Raw genomic sequence first — 22,421 nt, forward strand, 5'->3', positions numbered from 1 at the left:
ACACAGAAGTATATAGATTCGTATAAAAATAATGACATTTATTAATGACATTTGTTGAGAAACAAATTGCAAAACACAATCTGTTAAAGAGTTATTGGATAAATAGTAGTCACCCAATGAAAGATTAAACCTGCTATTTACATGAAGCACATGCCTCTTCCATCGCCTATAGCACTGCAAAGAAATCCATATGTTTTTGCATTTAGGTTATTTGCTCAACTGAAGACTATCCTCACAATCTGATGATCCCCATGCATTTCACTCTTTGTCATGTACAAGATTTAAAGCCTCTGGACTTGCCCCATCTACATTATACTTGTCTGCAGCACTGCATGGTTTTCAGCTCAATTCACCAGCAGACAAAAAAAGCTTGCAATATTTTCAAACTAGCAAAATATATTGGTGTTCAATTGCAGTATCTACCCAAAAAATAATAAATTGAAAATAATCATACCAATTTAGCACCTTTTACATGTAGTTCCGAGGGTTATAATATGTCGGTATTGCTTGAGGCTAAAAGCTTAAATAAATGACCATGGCAAATAGGAAACCAACAAGAAGAAAAAAACATATCTGTTAGCACACTGAAACCAGCTGTCTCCTACCATAAGGAGGGATACAAACACTATACTCTCAAACACATGATCATTCAAATACTGAATTTGTCTGACTGGGGAGAGTACATACACCTTAAAATAATAATAAAAAGATCATCCATAAAGTTATCTCCACTCTTTCTGAAACCGAAGGCAAAATAACTCACATGATCTGAACCAATAGTTCATACATACAGTTTTCTGCTCCATAACAAAAATACAAACAGATTACAGTCAGACCAACTTGTTCTATCTCTCCCAGTTAACCAGTGTTTCTTATTCATGACAGCCCTTTCAATAATAATAATAATAATAATAATAATAATAATAATAATAATAGATTATTGCACATTTGTGTTTCAGGAGTTTTGTATCATGACCTGAAAATCCATATGATATCTATAACACAGACCATGGGGAGTTTTTTTTTTTTAATTATTGTGAGTAAACAGATGAATAAAATGTGCAAAATATCTAACTTCAATGTAATGCGAGTAGCTTGATCCACCCATGCTTGTGTAGTCCTCATCTCTTCATTAAAAAGTGAAAGTAGATTAATAAGCCGCTTCAAAACAAATCCTCATATCACCTCTTCCTAAGAAATCTTCAACCTCCATAAGACAGCAGGCGGCCACTGACTAAAACATCAGGGCTAGAACGTATTCAAAAGTTTGGGAGGATGTTAAAAACACTGTTTTTTTAAAAACGAATGAGTTAAGAAGCATCTCATCTTCATGTCTATATACCTTTTCTTTTAATCAATTTAACTTAACAGCACAAGACCACTCTGGAATAAAGAAAGAAAAAAAATAATTTCCCTTTGAAGTCATAACCATCATTATCTCGTTGTGTCCATACACAGAGGAACTTGCAGGATCACAGATGCAGCAAGTGCTCGGCTCACTGGTCCAGGCAGCTGTCCAGAAGGCCATTAACCAAGGTCGCTTTCCTCGGGGAGGAGGGCTGCCTCTCTAGCTGGGAATCCTCGGCTAGACCAGGTGTGTCCACATCTGCCTTGTCGGCCAGAGCCTCCGCTTCCTCTTTGGCTCCGGCAGCTCCAGAGTCCACGGCGCTGTCCGTGTCGGCCGGATCTGGGGACGGTTCCTGCTTGATCGAGGTCTCCAGGAGCGACACCGTCCAGGAGGATGGCGCTGACGTGGGAGCGGGCTCGAGCTCGGGCTCCGCTGAGGGGATGGATTTGGATAAACGCGACGACGGTGGCGTCGCTGGCGACAGGGCCTGCTCCGCGTCCCTCATCTGCATACGCAGGAGGACCTCGTGGACCCTCCTGCTCAGGCAGTCTTCGCTCACGTCGGAAAGTGAGGCGTTGGCGGCAGCAGGGGTGACGTTGGCGCTAGCGTTGGCGCTAGCGTTAGCGCTGGCTACCTTGGCCTCCTGTTGGCTGCGGGTGACGCTGGACAGCTGCTCCAGCACCTCGATCTGCCGGTCCATCATGCCCAGCATGCTGCAGTGGAAGGCCCTCTGCTCGGCCAGCTGCTCGCTCAGCTGGTGGTTCAGGATGGTCAGCTGCTGGAGGATCAGGCTACTGGTGTCCTCGCAGGTGCCTGCCCGAAAAGACACAAGAGGGAGAACGTAACACAAGATGAAGAACGCAGTGTACAAGTTTCAGGTCGGTGTCCTGCCATAACATAAAACATAAATTCAATATGACACTAATGTAATGCCAAAACACTTCAATCGATTAATTTGTTTTTTATATGGCACCTTGTGAACAAGGCCATATGAACATGATCATAAACAAAATGAAAACCAATCTGATGACAATCCTATTACACAGACAGCATGAAATGTAAGGCCACAGAAGCAAGAGCCATGAATAACAATGTGTTGTATATTTCCTCACCACACCACCACTGGCTGGAGGTTCTGTCTCTCTCTTCTGCACTTTTCCCTTTCTATCTCACTGTCACTGTTTTTTAATCTATAAGCACCAAGAGGACTGCCACCCAATTTCGTTGTATTCTGTGCAATGACATTAAAGAATTCTATTCACCTTGAAACTCCTCGGAGCTGCAGCTGGTCGGCTCCCTGGCGCCCTCCAGGCTGTGCAGGCCAGAGGAGGGGATAGGCTCAGCCTTCACCGCACCCAGGTACTCGCCGGACAGCCCCAGGGTCATCACCTCATCTGTCCCGTTCACTGCCCAGTCCGCCTGGTCCAGGTTTGGGGGCTCGTCCGGATCCGGCTTCACCTCCTCGCCGCTCTCCAGTTTTGGGACAAGGGGGTCGTGCCAGGGGGCAGCGGTGCAGGCCTGAGCAACATCACCTGGGAGACAGGAAATTGCATTAGCTGAGAAGGGAATGTCTCTTCAAAATAAAAGCAAAAGCCACACAAAACGGATCAAAAGCCACACAAAACGGATCTGGCGTTAGGTCATTATGCGTCAGGTATGTTATGTCAGGAAGCATGAACCGATCAGGCCCTCATCTATGCCAGATCCGTTCTACATTAGCGGTCATTATAGAGATTTCTCTACTTTGTTCTAACTGTGATAATGCCATCTAAAAGCATGATGGACAAGCAAGCTCTGAACAGATTCTTGCAGATCCCCATGCTATGAATCAAATAACAGCTTGTGCAATGCATACTTAGGAATGAATAAATAAGGAGCAAGCTGGATAAGATAGAGAGGAGAACGCATAACGGGGACTCTAATAGCCGATCAGAATGAGTTAAGAGACGTTACTTCATGCATGGAGCACAATGACAGACAAAGAGTTGGCACCAGTACTGTCAGTGTGGTCCTCCAGGTCAGAGGCGGTGAGCACCAGATCGTGTCCCACCGTCGAGCCCTCCTCTGGGGCTCCCACCCTGGGCTTGTGGGCCAGCATGCGGTCCAGCATCCGGAAGTAGCGGAAGCTCTCCATGGCGGAGAGGCGTGCGGCAGGGCTGCGGTAGCTGGCCGTCTTGATCTTGCGGTACTTGTGCTTGAGGCTCTTCCAGCGGTTGCGTATCTGGTTGACGGTGAAGTGGATGTGGCGCTTGGCCAGGCTGTGGCGCAGCCGGCGGAAGTGCAAGTCGTTGCGCTGGCGCTTCTTGTCCAGCTCGTGCACCAGGTCCAGCTGCTCAATTAGTGTCAGCATGGCGAACGTGTCCGACTCCGTCCACCACTTGTTGGGCCGGCGCTCGCCAAGGTTCATGGTCTGCTTCCTGTGTGCCACCCGGCTGCCTAGTAGCCCATGGGCCACAATACTAAAAACACAAAATAGGAGTCATCTGATGAGTAACAAGTAGGTGACAACTGATTCAGATGGCTGTTAAATTGATTCAGGTGGAATAAGAGTGTCTCTATTTCTTCTGTAGAGATAATGTGAGCATCTATAGCATACAAGGAGCTGCAGATGCAGTTCAGTATAATACCATGATACAAATATATTTGATATGTCATCCCACTGAACACATTTGTAATCAATGGTGCTTCAGCAAATATCAGGACAGCCTGTGGTGGGAGATTTGTTTTACAAATTATACAGATCTGATTTGAAAACAGTAGGAAAACTACCAACAATTACATCAAAGCAGTCAGCTGTTGTGATAAGAGTGAGCGAATGCGACAGGAGCTGGGTAGTTTATTGATCTGTCGCTCCCGTTGTCTTACACTGCAGATATGTTTAGTGGTTTCAAAGGCATCTCTCTCGCCTTACATTTATGATGTGGCATAACAGTGAAATACCGTCTTCAAATGCAACTAACAGTGTGCCAACAGGTTTCAGCCGTTATTTCATATTTATGAAGAGGAACTTAGAATTCTCCACTGCCACTGAACAGGTTTGGGCTAGCTAGCAGTTGCTAACTGCTTCAGTTTCAAATATACAACAATGACGTTGTGCATGATCTTTAAAATGATAGAAAAAAGGAATTAATATTACGCACTGACTTAGGTCAAATAATTCGAAAGCTTACTGTAATATATTACAAACATCTTTTCTCTTCACCGCATTTCATGCAGCATTTGGTTGCCTGCGTCAGGGAGCTCATGTTTACGTCTTGATCATGTGACTATGGTTTCTGGTCACATGATATACAAAACAATCTGGTGATTGGTCAAACGTCAGCGTACAACAAGGAAGTGTATTTGCCATTCACATGACTTGTGTTAACCGAAGTTGTGATTCAATCTCCCCGTTTAGGTAGGCTAACTAACATTTTTATAACTTTTAAACAAAGTGCATTGATTGATTTTCGATGTAAAGTTGCAATATATATAGTTTCGAGCCAATGGTTTCTGTTCATCTCTGTTATTATGCCGATAGCTAATTTCTGTTCTATTAGCTGATAGCAAGCCTGCAGGAGAAGATATCACTTTCCTGTCATTTTGCATGCAGGACTGCGCGATGGCAAGCAACAAATTCCAGATCGTGGTACAAGGAGAAGCTTCTGAAACAGATTCCGATGACGAGGTTTACATTACGTCCCTGACTCCAGTACACCCGTCTACATCTGGTCTGAAAGTTCCCGGGGAAGCATCGGAGACGGATAGCGAAGGGGAAGTGGAGAAAGCTTGCAAGGTGGCGTATGCTGTCAGCTCTGAAAATGTGCAGTCTTTGCGCTCAGACCTACCTCCTCTCATTGTGATGAGATCCACACCTGAGTTCGTACCAGTTCCTGAGAAAGACTTGATGAGGTCGGAATTGACCGGTCAAGAGAGCACTCTGCTGCAGCAGAAGCTCCAAGAAAGTAACGGGCGCCTTTGCGCCGATGTGTCACAGACTTTTCGACAGGTTTACCAGAATGCCACGAAGGACGTGCGTTTGGCCACGGCAAGTCTTAATAACTCCCAAAGTGGCATAATCAACGCCTCTCACAACATCCGTCTCATTCTAGAAGATCTCAAATCTGTCTCTGAAAAGATTGAAATTATCACGAGTTGTAATCTTCTTCCTGATATCACAATACCAACATCCGTACCAGGACAATAGTGTATTATTTTCAAAATCTAAAAAACTTAATCTAGCGAGTCTAGACGAAGTCTTTTGAATGAAAGTGCCTGACAATTACAAATAGTAGGCTACAATGCGTAGGTGATTTAAATGTCATTAATCTGATTGTTTACAATTTATAAATCTTGCATAGGCCTAGACCATGTTAGTTATGCATATCGGCAGATCCAACTGTCTATGATGGGTGAAATTTATTTATGCTATCAAATGACATTATTATTATTATTATTATTATTATTATTATTATTATTATTATACAATGTTCATGTCAGTGTTGAACTAGCACTTAACATGCTGTGAGTACTTGATGGCAATCCAAACACACGTGTCTGTCTACAAATGTCTGTCTACAATTCATCTACATTAATAAACCTGAAAATGTATGCAGTCAGGGTTAAATTATTGAGTTTATTTGGCCAAACTTAACCTGTAACCACAAACTAATATTTGCTTTATGAGACCCTTCAAAGCAATCTTTCCTGTCTTATTTCTCTGAAATGCATCCTTGACATGGCAACTCAATACACATATGATCTCTAATTAAACCACACCACAGCACTTCAATAATCAAATAGGTCGGGAGAAGGAGAGGTCACTCTAGGCATCTTCAAGTTTTGACAGCTGTCAAATGCACATTATGAACTTCTGAACTGAAGGCAGTATTAAATCAGCAAACTGAAAATGAACAGAGAATTAACTGATAATTAAACAAACACGTTTCATATTACACTTAGCCAATAAAACCCATTCCATTCCATCAGTTTACCTAACAATTGGCAGACGGACATGGCTGTCTCTTATCAGTGAATGCAGAATGTAGATGCACTGTTCACACTGTTGAATGTTGATTATAGAACCCAGAAAGGCTAAAATACATCTTCTATGTACATTTTGTTCTCAACAGAATTTAACTTTTATGTTGTGAAAAAAAGCCATGTAAGAAAAAAAGACAACTAGAAGGTATTCAGCAAATGTAAACTACTTGTGTTCAAATTCAATAATGGGAAAACTGCATTTTTCTCATTTCATAATATTAACTTAATCAGTATCCTATACGATTTAGTGTTTACTGCATGTTTTCAGTCCCATGAGGCGTCTGTAGAGGATACTCCACTCCTGTGAAGTCATCTGAAGGGTTTGTCTTATTTCGTCTTCATTTCCATAAGCCAAGGCTGCCCCATCAAGTCCACTGGCCATAAGCAACTGCTGGCACTTCTCTGGCAGGTTCAACCTCTCCATCTTCAAAGAAAGAGATGCATTTTCCAAGTGGGATTTCATGAATGGTTCAGGAATGTCAAGAATACAAGTATGTTATGTGTGAGGACTCATGTTGTTATGTATTCAACACACATTAATTCACAAATGAAGGCCGCAGGGCAAGAAATTACATAGAAATAAACACGCAAATAGTCTCATCAACTACAGCACATTCATGTGGATAATGCATTTGGAATCACAATAAACAAACAAACAAACAAACACACAAAAACAATACATACTGTACCTCATTGCCAATGTCGTCTGTGCTCATGTCAGCAATTTTCCCTATCTGGGGACGTACACGGGAGTTGTTTGCAGCGATGTTTCTCCTTCTATTCTCTCTAAACCTAGCTAATTCTTTCTTGATGGAGTGGTCCAGGTTGACAGTGCATGGCTTAAACCTCACCACCTCTCTAACCGTGAATCTAAAATCCACTTTTAGGAACCTCTGAAACAGTTCTGGGTCTCCGTCCTGCTCTAGAATGCATTCAGTGCTGCTCTGGAGTTCTTGTAGTTCATGCCTGGACTCAATGAAGACCTCCCAAAGCGGTTTAGTTAGCGTCGGCGCACTGACGCTCTCGTGCATGTCTGCCCTCTGATGCCAGTCCTCCACACATTGCAGAATCCAACTCAGTCGGCACGGCCAGTTATTGGCCAGAACCACCCAGGTGGCAATGTCTGATGCCACAACATCACCGCCATAAGCAGCATCCATGACTATGATGGAGACTCGCACAGAGTTGATAATCCTTCGCATGTGCACACTGTTTCCGAACAGGTACATGTGCAGTGGTTTGCTTTGATCGTATGTAAACTCTAAAGCCTCCTTGGTCATTGTTTTGACTTTTTTTGCCCAGATCTCCCATGTCAGTGCCATCTCAAGAGACCCCTCGTCCCATTTGTTTTTTCTAATGAAAGGGACTGTGCTCTCAGCGTCCCCAAGCACCGAGAGCTGAATAGATTTTTTTGAGTTCAGATCTCTAGACTCGTCACTTTCCTCTTCCACTGTGCACACTTCGAGATGACTGTTGGCAAGCACTTTGAATGCCGAACACTTAGACTCGATGCACATTTCAGGCACGTTGAATGGCAGGGTAACAATCTGATTCAGAAAATCATAGCTGTTCGAGTGTGATCTGGCAAAGAAAATAGAGTTCTCCAAGCTCTTCACAACAACACTTGGGTCTATAGCTAGAATGGAAACGAATGGCACATTGTCACCTGACAACAGGATATTGATGGCTTCCAGTGTCTGAATTATTTTATCAGGGCTGCAGCGATCCAGGTTGGTGATCTCCAGAACCACCCGCACTTTCCTCTTCTCAAAGATCTCCATGAAGTGGATGAAGTCGGCCAACACAGCTACCTCTTTCCTCACTTTGTTCATAAACCCCAGCTGATCACTGACTGTTGTGCTGTTCATCTTCTTCAGAATGTTCCTGCCTTGGTTGTAGAACAGGTTTTTGAATGTAAGTAAGAAAAAGCGCAGGCCTGCCATGGCAGGAAGAGCCAGGGCTCCGATGGCCACCGACTCCATTAGCGTTGTCCAGGTCAGTGCGATCTCACGTTTCATTTGGAAGCCGGACTTGATAAGCACAACGCTCGCTCCGATGCTTATGACAATCGCAAATAGAACAGCTAACCAAAGTGGCACGAAGAGAAACTTCCTGAACTTCCAGCTGGTCTCCTTGCCTCCCCTCTGGATCTTCTTAGGGTAAGGATGCTGGCTGGACCGGTACACAGACAGCGGGATCACTCCAAAATCCTTCTGGAGGGCCTTGAAGAGGCGGATCACCAAGCCTGCCCAGAGCTTGTCACAGCCCGCAAAGTGCCAAGCGCTAAACCGCACGAATATCCACCGCACCCTCTTCCTCCTCCGCTCCTCTTCCTCACTCCACATGGGCCGCAAGAAGACAATGGAGAGGAGGAGGGAGAGGAAACTTCTGGAAGCTGGATTGGGCCTGTCGTCTTTGTGCTTCTTATCCCGCCATTCCGCCTCTCGGTTCATGTAAGCTTGAGATCGAGGGAAGATGCCCAGAAGCAGAGCAGAAGAGAGAAGAAAGGAGAAGAAAGGAGTGGGAAGAGGAAGAACACCATCATGCTGTCACTTTAAAGTCAACGCCGTCATACAGATCACAGAAATCTGCCTACTGAAGCAAGCAAGCGGAGAGAACAGATGGCATGACCATAGACAAACACTTTATGTTGGCATATCAAAGAGGCTGGCTGGGGAACTCCACTAGGGGCTACAAGCAGAGATGTTCAAACAGCATTACTCACTCCTGATTTTCTTCAGAACCGTTTCTGTCCGGCTCGGGCAGTTGGAGAACAGGCCCACAGTAGCCGGTGGTGCCACCTTAATCAGCGCCCTGGACAGGCTGTATGCGTAGACATCATCAAGGACGGTTTCTGCTGAGGGAAGGCAGACAGGAGGACATGACTGGACGCACATCAGAGCCGGTCTGATCAGAGGGTAGCACTACACACAATGAAATTAAGCCTGTTTCAACTCAGTGAACAGATCAATTACACAGGATGAAACCAGGGTTTCTCTTTCAACATGTTTTTATCCATGCAAATGTGAGTGCTTTGTCATTGAAATGGGAGGACATAAGCCTAGTGGACTGCTGAATTAATTTTGGAATTATTGAAGAGAGTAGGGTCTATGAACATAACAACAAAAATACATATATGTAAATGAATACAGATACATAAATACAGGCAAAACAATGTGAAAGTAATATTTGTAATATTTATGTACCTTTTTGGTTCATTTTGGAGAACTGGCTCCTCTGGTTTTCTGGGTGTGTCACTTCCTGTAACCGTAGAGCTAATGTGCAAAAACAAAAGTGCAAAATTGAACACAAAAGGAACTCGTTCAGGCATTTTACGATGAAAGAGGAGAAACACATTTGTGTCCAATTATGAGGAACTGAGCAGAAAGCAAGTGCATCCCCATCTGCACTCACTCATGTCTGTCTTGGGACCAATTTATTCTGCTGCATTATGGGAATTAAAGCCATTCAGTGGCAAACGAACACTATCAATCCGTGTTTCTAACTTCACAGTTAGCTTCAGTGAAAGACCTCTGAATGAAAGAGATGCTATTACACACTGTGCAAAAAAAGAATATATATATATATTTTTTCCGCACAAGAGAAGCTGTGATATTGATATTGAGGACACTGGGGTTATCTTTGATGCTGCCTTCCCTATAATTTTATCTGGCTTTCGAGATCAGATAAGACAAGAAATCTTGTTCCTTATGAGCAGCCTTGCTAAGCTGAACATAAACACACAGCTATCTCTTTCAAACCATATAATGTAGAAGGATCAGCGCAGCAGAAGAACGGCGCTAAGGCCATCTCTTCACCCACCTTCTCAGCTCCCCGGGTCCTGATCGCCGTGTCTGATGTGCATTTAAAGTGGAAAAGAAAATTATTTCTTACCGTGTGGTGTGACTGTGTGTGTTATGTCCTGTACGTATGTTCAGAGCAGACTCAGTCAGTCCTCCGGCTGCTCAGCAACTCCTGTTCAGACCAACAACATGGATGGTGTTTGTACTCACAACATGACATGTATATGTCACACTTGATATCTTCATCAACATCACTGATTTGTATCTTTGGGGCGTTCCAGGCAGATTATTTTCCACACCTACTACAGACACATATTGATGTACAGTAGTTGTAAAATGGTCACGTTTGTGTAGAAAGCTACACATTGCCACAGTACGGAGTATAGTCAGTGCAAATCTAACTGCATGGAGAGAAGTGTTGAACAAGTGAACAAGGACATACTCTATCGGAAAGGGAAGCTATATTGTCACAGGATTATTCCATTTCTTTAATTTAGTGTAATTTGGAAACCTCAGCTATGTTCAGCAGACATGCATAAACGCATATATCAACTTTAGTTATGTAGCTCTACTAATTTTTGGTGAGTTGAATAAAAATTATGTTTTAAACTGTAAATGTCATGGCATACATTTACAGGGAAGGGGTAGTGGAGTCAGATATAAAAGGGGAGAAGCGTGCATTAACATATCCATCTCATTAAAACTGTGAATCACTTTAAGCTGCCTTTCCTTGGTGACTTAGTGACTCTGGAAAGTATTTGAATGTCATGTGCCTCATATTTCACAGTGTAATCGCCTTGACTACCACTGTGATGCCACTGCAGGAATTAGCTTTCTAGCTTTTTAGCTTCACAGTTACTTGCCTTGTTTTCACACAGTGGTAACTAGCTAACTTTCCCACTGGGGAATTTCATTTGATTACACAAATGAGAACTTCAACGTATAACTTGCAACCCTGCAGGAATGTATTTGCAAAAATAATTGTGAGTTAATGCACTTTCATGACATTAAAAAAATGAATATTAAAACCCCTTGCCCCTTACCTCTCTGGAGAATCTGAGTGGAATGTGGAATCAGGTGGAATGTTCACACCACTTTCTCTCTCAATATTATCTTGTTGATCGCTTGAACGTTTTTTGCTTGTGTCGGACGTCAGCTGAGTCACTTTGGATAAGAGTCGCATCACATGTAAATGAGAATGCAGGACACAGGCTGCTGACAGAAGACATAGGACCTGCTGTAAGTGGTGATGTCTACATTTGCATCCATTTAGGTGTCATTTGGCAACCCAGCGAATGGAAACACACCACGCTTGACAGTCCACTTTTCATGAGTAACTGACAATTTATATAAAACACTTCCAGCCATAGAGCAGTGCACGTCAAATGGCACATTTCAGCTCTTTAGTGTCATCTAACACTTCCCCGTGCCTCCTCCCTCCTCATCTCATGTGGCGACACATGACATGCTGGGCAGTTAGAAAAGGTGGAACCGTGTGGTCTTTGTGAATGTGTGTCAGGTGATGTTTGATCATTTCCTATGTCTCCATTCAATATGCCTTTCCCCCTCACTTAATAAAAACGTAATGTTTTTTTCCCCACATGAGGAGCCTGGGGACAGGAAAAAAGCAGGATAGAGTAAAAAGACACATTATTGACAACTGTTTAATTCTCTGGAATAGAAACATGTGGTTTTAGAGTGTACTGTATTAAACAGTATGCCACAGTATGAAAGGAGCAACTCAGGACAAGAGCAGTGCTCCAGTGCTTGTAATCCCTGGTATCGTATCGGATTTCAAAACATGGCCAATGGGCGTGATCTTGATGAAGGATAAGGTGAAACTTGTGTGTGTTTTTAAATGCAAATCCACAATGACATTGTGAAAAATGACTACATTTGTTTTTATTTGTTCTAGAAACTCAAAAAGTGTCTGTCTGTTACATCTCACATGTTATGTGTGTGTGTGTCTGTCTGTCTGTCTCTCTCTCTCTCCCTCTCTCTCTCTTCCTCTCTCTCTCTCTCTCTCTCTCTGTACAAGTTTACTCTATGATCCATGTTTATCTGCAGCCTAATCCATGCATGTTAAAGCAGCACTAAAGAAGCTTTACTCTCGGGGTCCCCCTACAGTTGAGAAGCACAATTATAAACAAACAAAATATGCATTTTTTGCAACATAGGCTAACTTCGATAGAATATAGAGGGAACGCACTGACAGCAGTCTGTAGAAAGATGCCACCGAATTCCTGTAGCATAGCAGCCCATTTCTATTTCAATTTTGGAGGGGGGCAGTGTTCTTAGCCAAACACAGAAAGTTGCTAGGTCAGTAATCACCTATAGAAGGCTGCTCAGACAATGGCAAAAGTGCTGTTCATCATGTTATTAGGTAATGTGCCATCAAAATGATTTTGGAAACGTTATGTTAAGGTGAAATAACACCTAGGGTTTTCTAAGAAAGTGCCTCTAAGAAGTATTTTAGCTTTCACACTATCAAAAGATGATAAGAAGTATGAGCCACATTAGCACCAGATACTATTCTCTCCTTTTGCACAGAGAAACTATACAATACAGCACTTATGTTTTTATCTCATCCTTGCACAGATTCATGTGGGCATAAATGAGTGAGACATGAATATACATCATGTCTGTCTGGCCAGTTCAGATGACCATGTCCTGACCATGTTACAGATTATTATCTGATGACTATCAGCATTTCTGCTCAGTGAGTGCACATTCTCCACACTCCACAGCACACGACTCAGCCTCACTGTGGGAAGACATCTTGTATTTCAAAATGGGAGGGTGGGCTGGAATGATGCAGACATGCCTGTCATGCGTCTCTCTTCCACTAGGGGGCACTCTTGCCCTTTCACCACTTTCCACTTGGCTGTTGCCAGGGGGTTCTCATCAGTCCGCGGGGAGCCGTCATGAGTTTGTGGAATAATGGGATTTTTGAAGTAAACTCTTGCCCCCCTTCCCCACCTCCTCATGTCCACAGCCCCACGTTTACGATTTGGTATTCTGCTGCCCAGGACCAGGTGAGACAGTCAAATTAAATCCTTTGAGAGGAAGGCTGCACACACACACACACACACACACACACACACACACACACACACACACACACACACACACACACACACACTTACTCACTCACTCACTCATTCACACACACACACACACACACAAACACAAACACACACACACAAACACACGTGGAAGGCGTCGTGGAGTGGCTGCTGTGCAAGAGAAAAGCCTTCTGACGTGAGTGTTTAATATGCACACAACGCTGCTCCTAATCGGCTGTGGAGAATATTGATGGAAAGATGGTATGAGGCTGCCTGACGAAACATCCCTATCCTCTCTGGCACAAGACACTGAATCACACACACACACACACACACACACACACACACACACACACACACACACACACACACAATGTATAAAAACCCAACCAATTCACACACATAGACACACACAGGGGCACACATGACACTCTAACAATAACCTATTAACCAATAGAACCCTTAATGCGACAAATAGTTGTTGTGAAAAAATCATAGGGATTTCACAATTAAGACAATGTGCCACATTTAATGGTGAATAGTATGTGTTGTCATGTGCGAAATTAAGCTGTGCATCTTGAGGAATAAGTAGAGTACCCTTTTTTATAAATAGCTGATTTACTGTGTTATTTTGGGTAACGCTTTATTTTAATGTGTCGCTGTTACAGTGTACCTACCTAATTAGGTACAGTGGTACAACCTGTGTTACAACATGTACTATCAGGTACTATCATTGTACTTGCATTATGTATTTGTGGGTACCTAGTTGTTACATTGTAATACTGAGTGCTTTTACAAAACTTTGCCAATTTGTCTAAATTTTCATCAGAGGCAAAGAGCTGACCTGAGACCTGCTGGATGGGGTAAATCTGGTCATGATAGATTTGATATACAAACCATTCTTAGCTCCAACCTGTGCTGCTACAACCTTGTTACTCTTTGATACAGTGGAATAAACCTATTAAGTGTACCAGTTAATTACTTACATGTACATATGACATGTATGTTGTGTTGTGTCTTCGATGTCTTGGAACAGGTCTACCAATTCACTACATAGTACATATATCAACTGTGTTGGTACACACTTATTGCTCTTTGATACAGTGGCACAAAGCCATTAAAATGAAGTGTACCAGTTAAGTACTTACAATTACATATTACATGTATGTTGTGTCATTGGTGTCTTGGAACATGTCTGCCATTACCCTACATACTGTAGTACATGTATCAACTGTGTTGGTACACATTTATTACTCTTTTGATACAGTGGAATAAACCCATTAAAATAAAGTGTACCAGTTAAGTACTTACATGGACATATTATATACATCCTGTCAATGATGTCATGCATCCTGTAATTGATGTGTTGAAACATGTCTGCAGTTACACCACACAGTACATGTGAATTAGTAGATCTGTTCCAAGACATCGAAGACATAACATACATGTCATATGTACATGTAAGTAATTAACTGGTACACTTAATAGGTTTATTCCACTGTATCAAAGAGTAACAAGGTTGTAGCAACACAGCTGTTACATGTACACTGAAGACAAAGAGGCCTTGACTGGAGCTAAGAATGATTTCTATATCAAATCTATCATGACCAGATTTACCCCATCCAGCAGGTCTCAGGTCAGCTCTTTGCCTCTGATGAAAATTTAAACAAATTGGCAAAGTTTTGTAAAAGCACTCAGTATTACAATGTAACAACTATATGTAGGTACCCACAAATACATAATGCAAGTACAATTATAGTACCTGATAGTACATGTTGTTACACAGGTTGTACCACTGTACCTAATTAGGTAGGTACACTGTAACAGCGACACATTAAAGCATATAAGTGACATAGCCTAGTTCCCACCTTGACAGCACATTAAAGCATATAAGTGACATAGCCTAGTTCCCACCTTGACGAGTGACTTGACAGACAGCAATGCGTTTGGCAGATTGAATGGCCATTTGAATTTTGCAACACAAAGAGCGTGACCAAAGTGCAATGCAATCACGGGGGCGCTTTTTCTTTTCCATTTGAATAAAATGAATTGCCATTTGAATTTTGAGACTGAAGTACCATGGCAAAATGGAATGCAATTCAATCCATGTTTATTCTATTTTTTAACCAAAATTATTGGAATTGATTTTAGGATTTCATTGTCACTTTGCAGATTAAAATACAATTTGTTGGATATTATTGCAAATTGCAATATTAAATTGCATTATGAATTGTCAATTGCATAATGTAATGTCTTTTTGAATTGCATATTGCAGATTGCATTCTCATTTGAATAAAGCTACTCATATGCTTCCATATGATAGTACATGTTGTTACACAGGTTGTACCACTGTACCTAATTAGGTAGGTACACTGTAACAGTGACACATTAAAATAAAGTGTTACCTTATTTTGTCTTTTTATTCTCTAAAAAACCCAGTGTAGAGCCATAATTAGATTTAGCGAGCCTAGTGGCTTGACTGGCTGTATCTGAATAATCCTGGTGTTATAAGGAGGGATGGTAGTAAGTCTTGTCAAAAGCTGATTTGTAATACCCAACCTTTTCCCACAATGAACAATTATCTGGGTTTTAACACCAGGGGTGTGGTGGGTCTAGGGGGGTTAGGTGGGATGTTTCAGCTTTTCTCAAAAGACTACAGAAAGGTCAGGCATGCATTTTTGCAAAGAGAAGCAATGGAGATTATTCACTTTCAGCCGCCTTCCACACACACACACACACACACACACACACACAACCACACACACACATACACACAAACACACTCTCACATACACACACACAAACACACTCTCACATACACACACACACACTCACACTCACACACACACACACACACACACACACACACACAAATACAAGCACACACACTTGAGCTATTCACGTACAGTATAATGTGATTCCACTCAGGTGAATTATGACACGTCCTGGTTCTCCATGAAAGGCAGAGGTTGCTGAGAGCAAGGCTGTAACAAGAGTAGAATTCCATCTCTCCATTGAGATTCACATAGGACACAATGGTTATACTTGGTCATTGGTAATTGTAGGTGGTGGTGGTATGTGGCCTTTGGTTCACGTACGTGGACTTTGGATTAAACCCAACGTGAAGGCTGCAGCTGTGTGACTCACAGGTATGTCAGCATGTATGTCATAACCTGAGCATGTCAAATGTGGGGAGTAAGGGAGGTCATGACTCATGATCCCCGGACACTAGCCGCTCTGCTAGTCCTGCAGTCATGTTCATATCTCACAGTTCCGCTGCGGTTTAGCCCACGCTCCATTTTGTGCAGTTCCTGCAGAAGAGGTCATGGCAGAGAGCTGGGAGACTGTAGCCCAGAAGCTTACAGGGCTGAAGGTCAATGGTATGAATCTCTGACCAGCTGTGAAAAATCTGGCGGTGGGAATGTTCCCTCCCCCCCACCACCCCTGGAAACACACTGGTGTGGTGTGGTGCGGTGCGGTGCGGTGCGGCGTGTGCCCTTGACTTGGGCGTCAGATCCCCCCCGCTGCTAAAGAGGAGGTCCTCGTGAGCGCCCTGAGAGGAACACTAGCCTAGCCCCTGCACATGGGGATGTGGTGGGCATGGTGGTAGGGTTTGCTGACTACAACAACAACAGCCGTAAATAAATAAATAAATAAATAAATAAATAAATAAATAAATTAATGCACACATGAACAAACACTTTCTGTTTGTTGTGGCTGCGGTCAAGTGCAGGTTAAGATCTACTTCTATCAAGTTTTCATGGCTCTAATGATTGCTAATGTGTCTGTTAAAGTGGGTCTCCATTAAATCGGAGAGCACTTCCACATCCTGAGGAAATCATCTCGAGTAAACCCCCACATTGCCCCTGCCCACGCACCACACGCCTCCTGCGGCGTCTCTTAACGACTTAAGTCAATAATCCGAGGAAATAAAATAATCATCAATTACTCCGGGGCAGTTACAGCTTTCTAATTTAAGCCAAATGGAGGTACTCGCTGCTGAGTTGGCATAATCGTAACTCCTCCCTCCCACTGGGGGCAGCGCATGCCCCAAACAGCTCCAACCAACGCCAGGGCCAACTCCGGATCTCGGCCCAATCCGGCTCCATTGACGTGGCGTCCAGAGTGTCTGGTGTACGTTTTAAATGCTAAGTAGCAGACCACCGTTAATTCAGGTTTAATTAGACCTGGTTGAAACCTGTGGAGCTGGAGAATGAGCAGTAATGTCTGAGGTGTCTTCTGCCTTAACGAGTGATTGAATATCAATTGAAGTGCATCCCTCCAGATATTTATTATTCTCAATGACTCCGCTAATGAGTCAGAAGCGTTCCGGCTAAGCTTGAAGGATATCTTAAGTCCTTTTTTTCTTTCCTCCTTTTAAAAAAATATTTATTTTGTAGATTTTTCTTCCAGAAATAAATAAATATTTTACCAATTAGCCAACAACATCAAAGAGAGAGTGGGGGGAGTGAGCAGCCTTGTAGACAGTCATCAGTCTGTATTTACTGAGAACATCGCATAACTTTAGAATGCGTTCAAAGCTGAACCAGAATGTTCTCGTCAAACCATTTTTTATTTTTTTTTAATGTATATTAATCAAGGGTGCAACCACGGTTTCACCGAGTCATTTTTCATCATAGATTTGACATGTCTGGAGTTGGTTCATATTGATGATGAACAGATTGAACTACAGTTGCACCACACCAAGTCATCTTTTTCACCTTGAAAAAGTATGTCTTGGTTTTGGTCCAACTTTAATCTTCTAACAACCTACCCAAATATGTTGGTTCCATGTAATTGAGAAAAGAAAATAGATTTAGAATAGATATCTGGACATATTTAGACATATTTTGGACTTGGGGGTCAGATTACTATCAGGATTAGATAACCTTGGGTTATCATGTAATCACAAGGCACCCTCTATGCAGGTTCATTAGATAGATATTAAATATTCTCTTCATAAATAGTCTCTTGTCGGTTACACAATGGAGCATAATGGGCCAGCACAATAAGCACTCATGAGTTACCTGAGAGTAGATAGCAGTTGTGTAATACCCTTAGCACTTACTTAGAGCAGGTGCAAGTGATTCCCTTTCCCCTCGCCTCTTCCTGATGTGAATTACGTGTATGGTAACAAATATCCCCTGCTCAGCACTGCACTTTCAGGGTGATAAGCAACCACACATCCTGTGAGGTGCCTGGGAGGAAACAAACTCTTAACACTCAGCACTTACACAACAACCTAACTGCACTAGCCGCAAATAACACCTCACAGGAGGGAGGGCAGGATGGATGCACGGCAGGATGGGTGGATGGATGGATGGATGGATGGATGGATAGGTGGATGGATGGATGGATGGATGGATGGGTGGATGGATGGATGGATGGATGGATGGGTGTATGGATGGATGGGTGGATGGATGGATGGGTGGATGGATGGATGGATGGATGGATATGTGGATGGATGGATGGATGGGTAGATTAGTGGATGGATGGATACTCCTTTCTAAAAGGCTGCCATTACAAGTACTGCATTATCAGGCCAGTGGATTAATCTAGTCAGGCATAACAAGCATAATAGAAAGCTTTAATGGCATTATAATGTAATAAACAAGTAATTGTACTCTGAAGCATTTGATTTTAGGCTTTTCATTTTGTTTAGTTTCACCACATTGCCAAGGGAGCTTTTATGTAGACACCAGTCTTGCATAATATGGGCTTAATTTCTCTCCTGGGTTCCCTGTAATTATGCAGAACATAACATAGGCCATAGGGCCTATTTAACAGCGGAAACCCAACATCCCTGACAATAGTTGACTATGAAACACATCAGGCCTACATCAAGGATGCCATGTCTGGGCCAGATTGGAGCCAGGCTTCAGGCAGATGTGGCTAATGTCAAGGCTCTCCGGGGTCTAATTACCATTGGCTGTTAGACACATGGCCAACATACAGCCAGTCAAAAGTGAACCCACCGCAAGGAACACAGAAACGCAACCAAATAAGGCAGATTCTGCGCAGACTCAGGTGGTTTTGCCAGGATGTTAGACCAACTTTGGCCTCATTACTGCACAGTAAGTACGTGTCGCCGTCCATGCAGTCTGTGTTTTTTTTACAGTCGTTTGTTCACCACACTAGGTTAATTTCTCCAGCTTGCTGAAACAAAACTGGCGAGAGACATGGGACATGTCCGATTTGGCAGAATAATTTTTTCCACTGGACGCCCTGGGCCCTTCATCAGTGCAGCATACATCCAGCAGCTGCTCCACCACCCCCCCTCCCTCACTCTCTCCCTCTCTATTCTCTCCCTCTCTTCCTCTGTGCTTTCTACCTTTCTGCTCTATCTCTCTCTCTCTGCTCTATCTCTCTCTCTATCTCTGCTCTCTTCCTCTCTCTCTCTCTCTCTCTATCTCTGCTCTCTTCCTCTCTCTCTCTGCTCTTTTTCTGCTCTCTCTCTGCTCTCTTCCTCTCTCTCTCTGCTCTCTCCCTCTCCCTCTCTCACTCTCTTCCTCTGCTTTCTACCTCTCTATCTCTCTCTCTTCCTCTGCTCTCTTCCTCTCTCCATCTCCGCTCTCTCTTGCTCTTCCTCTCTGCTATCTCGTCCTCGACTCTGTCTCCCGCGGTTCGAGAGTGTGAGGTCCTCCACACCGTCACGCTGCGGGTCGAGTCGGCCCTTGGAAACGCCACGCAACGCCACAGGCCTATTGACCTGTCATTTCTTCTGCCTCTACTTCACGCGGCCGCCGACAGGCCACAGTCTCCATGGAAACCCGCTTTATTTTTTTTTTTTTTTTGGAAAGTCCCTGGTGCTTTGCCAACGACACCTTGGTCAATCTCCATGCACGCAAGCGGGGGGGGGCGGCGGCCGGCTCCTTCATCTCCTGCTCGCTCTGATTGGTGCTGCAGGTGCTGTCGCCGGTACCGACACTGACGCGTACCAACACAGCCCCTCTGGGCCAATTCAGGTCAGCGTAGCAGCATTTGCTCTCACCTCCAGAGAGGCAGTGCTTTGAATAGGCACATAAACAGAATTTCGGCCCACACACTGCAAACGCATTGGCAGATAATGGCCCCTGTCATTCACTATCTAGTGATTGCTGTGACAAGCTTCTCTGTGTACATTATGTACTGACAAAAATCCCATTACCCGAAATAAATGCCTCTTTGTGTCTTTGCAAGTTTCCCTCAGCTGGATACTTTGTCCTCCTTTTCAGCTTGATGAAAGAGGCACTTCAAGAACAGGGTTGTGATGCACTGCCCATCCAAGCCCATATATACACTCGCGTAAACAACAACGGAAAAAAAACAAAAGTTCCAAAGAAAAACAATTGGGGGATGTTGGTTTATTTCTGCTTCCACTGCGGAAGCACCTTGCACCCAATCTGCACGCATCGTTATGAAACGGCGCTGTCACGGTGACAGCTTCACTAGGGGTTTAGGCAGAAGTCGTGTCGTTCGTGATACATGATTGGTCTGACATTTAAGACAAATTATCACATTTATATGACTCAGGTATACTGGCCTTTAGACAGATATGCCAAGGCTGAGGCAGTGAGAAGACTGCTAAGTGCATCTCCGACACTTTCTTTTTTTTACAGAGGGAATATTTTAGGTCATACAAGCCAGTAAGGTTTCAAAATATCTCACAACCCATGTAACACTAACAAAAGTTTATTAAAGGATGACATCCCACGACGTGACAGATATACAGAATACTTTACCTGAAGAACATTATGTTCAAACAATTTTTGCATTGGCATTTAAACAAATAACAATGGTTTGGCATTTACTCAAAAAGCAATAATGACAACATGCAAAGAATAAGGAGATCATCACCATCACCACACAATTTAATACCTTTTTCGCCATATTTACAATACTATTAGTAAAATCATTGCTTCCACACTACAATACCATACTTCGAGTACCGTACCATACTTTTTAAAAACAGTGAAAGAGAGGGAGAGAAAACAGTGAGAGAGAAAGAGAGAGAGAGAGAGAGAGAGAGGTGGGTGGGTCGATGCAGCTTTGAGCAGAATTAAAAAGAGTGACTTTGAAAGAGAGACTTTAATGGACTTCCCCTGGAAGTCTTTTTAATAACCACTAAACACCTGGTACCTTCAGGCACTCCAGAACAGAACATTGAAGCCATCATCTAGCATGTCTCATTTCAACCATCAACGTCTCATTTGGGCCGGCGTGTAAAATTAATGGTGCATAACGCAGTCCTGGTGAGAGGTTTCACTCGCCTCCGTCTATTTCCCTCTGCTGGTGGAACTGAGCGGTCGGTGGCTGCCAACCACCACCGCTCGCTCACCAGTGGAGCCTTCCCGCTGAGAAAATGGGTTGTTGTGTGAGTTTCCTCAGACAGCCTCAATCGGGCGGCTTTGTGGCCACATTCATGATATTTCAGAGCACCTGCCGCCGGATGGAAGGAGAGAAGAGAAGCAGGGAAGAAAAGAAGTGTTGAAGGGAGGAGAGAGAGGCAGGGAGGAAAAGTTAGTGTTGATGGGAGGAGAGAGAGAGAGAGAGAGAGAGAGAGAGAGAAAGAGGCAGGGAAGAAAAGACAGTGTTTGTGGAAGGAGAGAGAGAGGCAAGGGAGAAAAGAAAAGTGTTGATACCCAGGTCACCATGTTCAGAAAGACCGTTTTTGTAGCCTGCTTTTTCAGTGGCACTCAAAAACGGATTGACTGTGCTACCGCTAACATTTTTGGTTTCACTGCAGGCACTTTTGGAATTGCTGTTCTCACATTTCGTGTGTGTGTGTGTGTGTGTGTTTGTCTCTCTCTATCTTGCTCTCTCTGTGTGTGCCTCTGTGTGTCTATGTTATACTGAAGTTGAGTTTTTAACATTATTTATTATCCAACACTCTTATCCAACGTGACTAGCAGGAATGGGCTTATTGGTATGTGTGTTACCTGAGACCCAAACCAAACACAAGTTATTGGACCCCTAGTTTACAAGTCAGCTGATATGATTAGGTGAGGATTCAGTTTGATCACCACATCTTCTTTGTCATATAAAACCTGAAAGTACCTTGTGCCTCATTATTGTAGCCCAGGTTTTGTATTTCTGGCTGCAGCCTTTTAAACTTGTGCTACGGTGGCACCTAAGGGTCATAATGTTTGTTACAAGGAAACAGAAATGCCATCTGTTATGCATGATGTAATAAGTATGGCCTTT

The 22,421-nt window shown here is 43.3% G+C and overlaps 3 protein-coding genes across 6 annotated transcripts; 1 reads left to right on the forward strand and 2 right to left on the reverse strand.

Annotated features, from left to right (window-relative positions):
- Positions 1-17: 17 nt before the first annotated feature.
- Positions 18-4,609, reverse strand: si:ch211-116o3.5 (uncharacterized protein LOC325902 homolog). Of its 3 annotated transcripts, none has more exons than XM_048265083.1 (4): positions 4,519-4,609; positions 3,347-3,807; positions 2,611-2,880; positions 18-2,161 (listed from the first exon to the last, which is right to left on the reverse strand). In XM_048265083.1, the coding sequence occupies exons 2-4, from the start codon at positions 3,753-3,755 to the stop codon at positions 1,497-1,499; spliced, it is 1,344 nt and encodes a 447-aa protein (XP_048121040.1). In that variant the 5' UTR covers positions 3,756-3,807; positions 4,519-4,609; the 3' UTR covers positions 18-1,496. The 3 variants fall into 3 exon arrangements, with proteins under 3 accessions (XP_048121040.1, XP_048121038.1, XP_048121039.1); XM_048265081.1 differs by having other exon boundaries at positions 3,341-3,807; XM_048265082.1 differs by having other exon boundaries at positions 3,341-3,807; positions 4,536-4,605.
- Positions 4,610-4,662: 53 nt separating this feature from the next.
- bloc1s3 (biogenesis of lysosomal organelles complex-1, subunit 3) lies at positions 4,663-6,518 on the forward strand. Of its 2 annotated transcripts, none has more exons than XM_048265085.1 (2): positions 4,663-4,745; positions 4,941-6,518. In XM_048265085.1, the coding sequence occupies exon 2, from the start codon at positions 4,950-4,952 to the stop codon at positions 5,532-5,534; it is 585 nt and encodes a 194-aa protein (XP_048121042.1). In that variant the 5' UTR covers positions 4,663-4,745; positions 4,941-4,949; the 3' UTR covers positions 5,535-6,518. The 2 variants fall into 2 exon arrangements, with proteins under 2 accessions (XP_048121042.1, XP_048121041.1); XM_048265084.1 differs by having other exon boundaries at positions 4,687-4,745; positions 4,888-6,518.
- Positions 6,418-10,367, reverse strand: LOC125308527 (NTPase KAP family P-loop domain-containing protein 1-like). Its single transcript, XM_048265086.1, has 5 exons — positions 10,265-10,367; positions 9,577-9,645; positions 9,096-9,227; positions 7,060-8,828; positions 6,418-6,794 (listed from the first exon to the last, which is right to left on the reverse strand). The coding sequence occupies exons 2-5, from the start codon at positions 9,587-9,589 to the stop codon at positions 6,615-6,617; spliced, it is 2,094 nt and encodes a 697-aa protein (XP_048121043.1). The 5' UTR covers positions 9,590-9,645; positions 10,265-10,367; the 3' UTR covers positions 6,418-6,614.
- Between the last annotated feature and the right edge of the window lie 12,054 nt (positions 10,368-22,421).

The sequence above is a fragment of the Alosa alosa genome, chromosome 15 (assembly GCF_017589495.1).
Source record: "Alosa alosa isolate M-15738 ecotype Scorff River chromosome 15, AALO_Geno_1.1, whole genome shotgun sequence".
Classification (NCBI taxonomy): Eukaryota; Metazoa; Chordata; class Actinopteri; order Clupeiformes; family Clupeidae; genus Alosa; species Alosa alosa.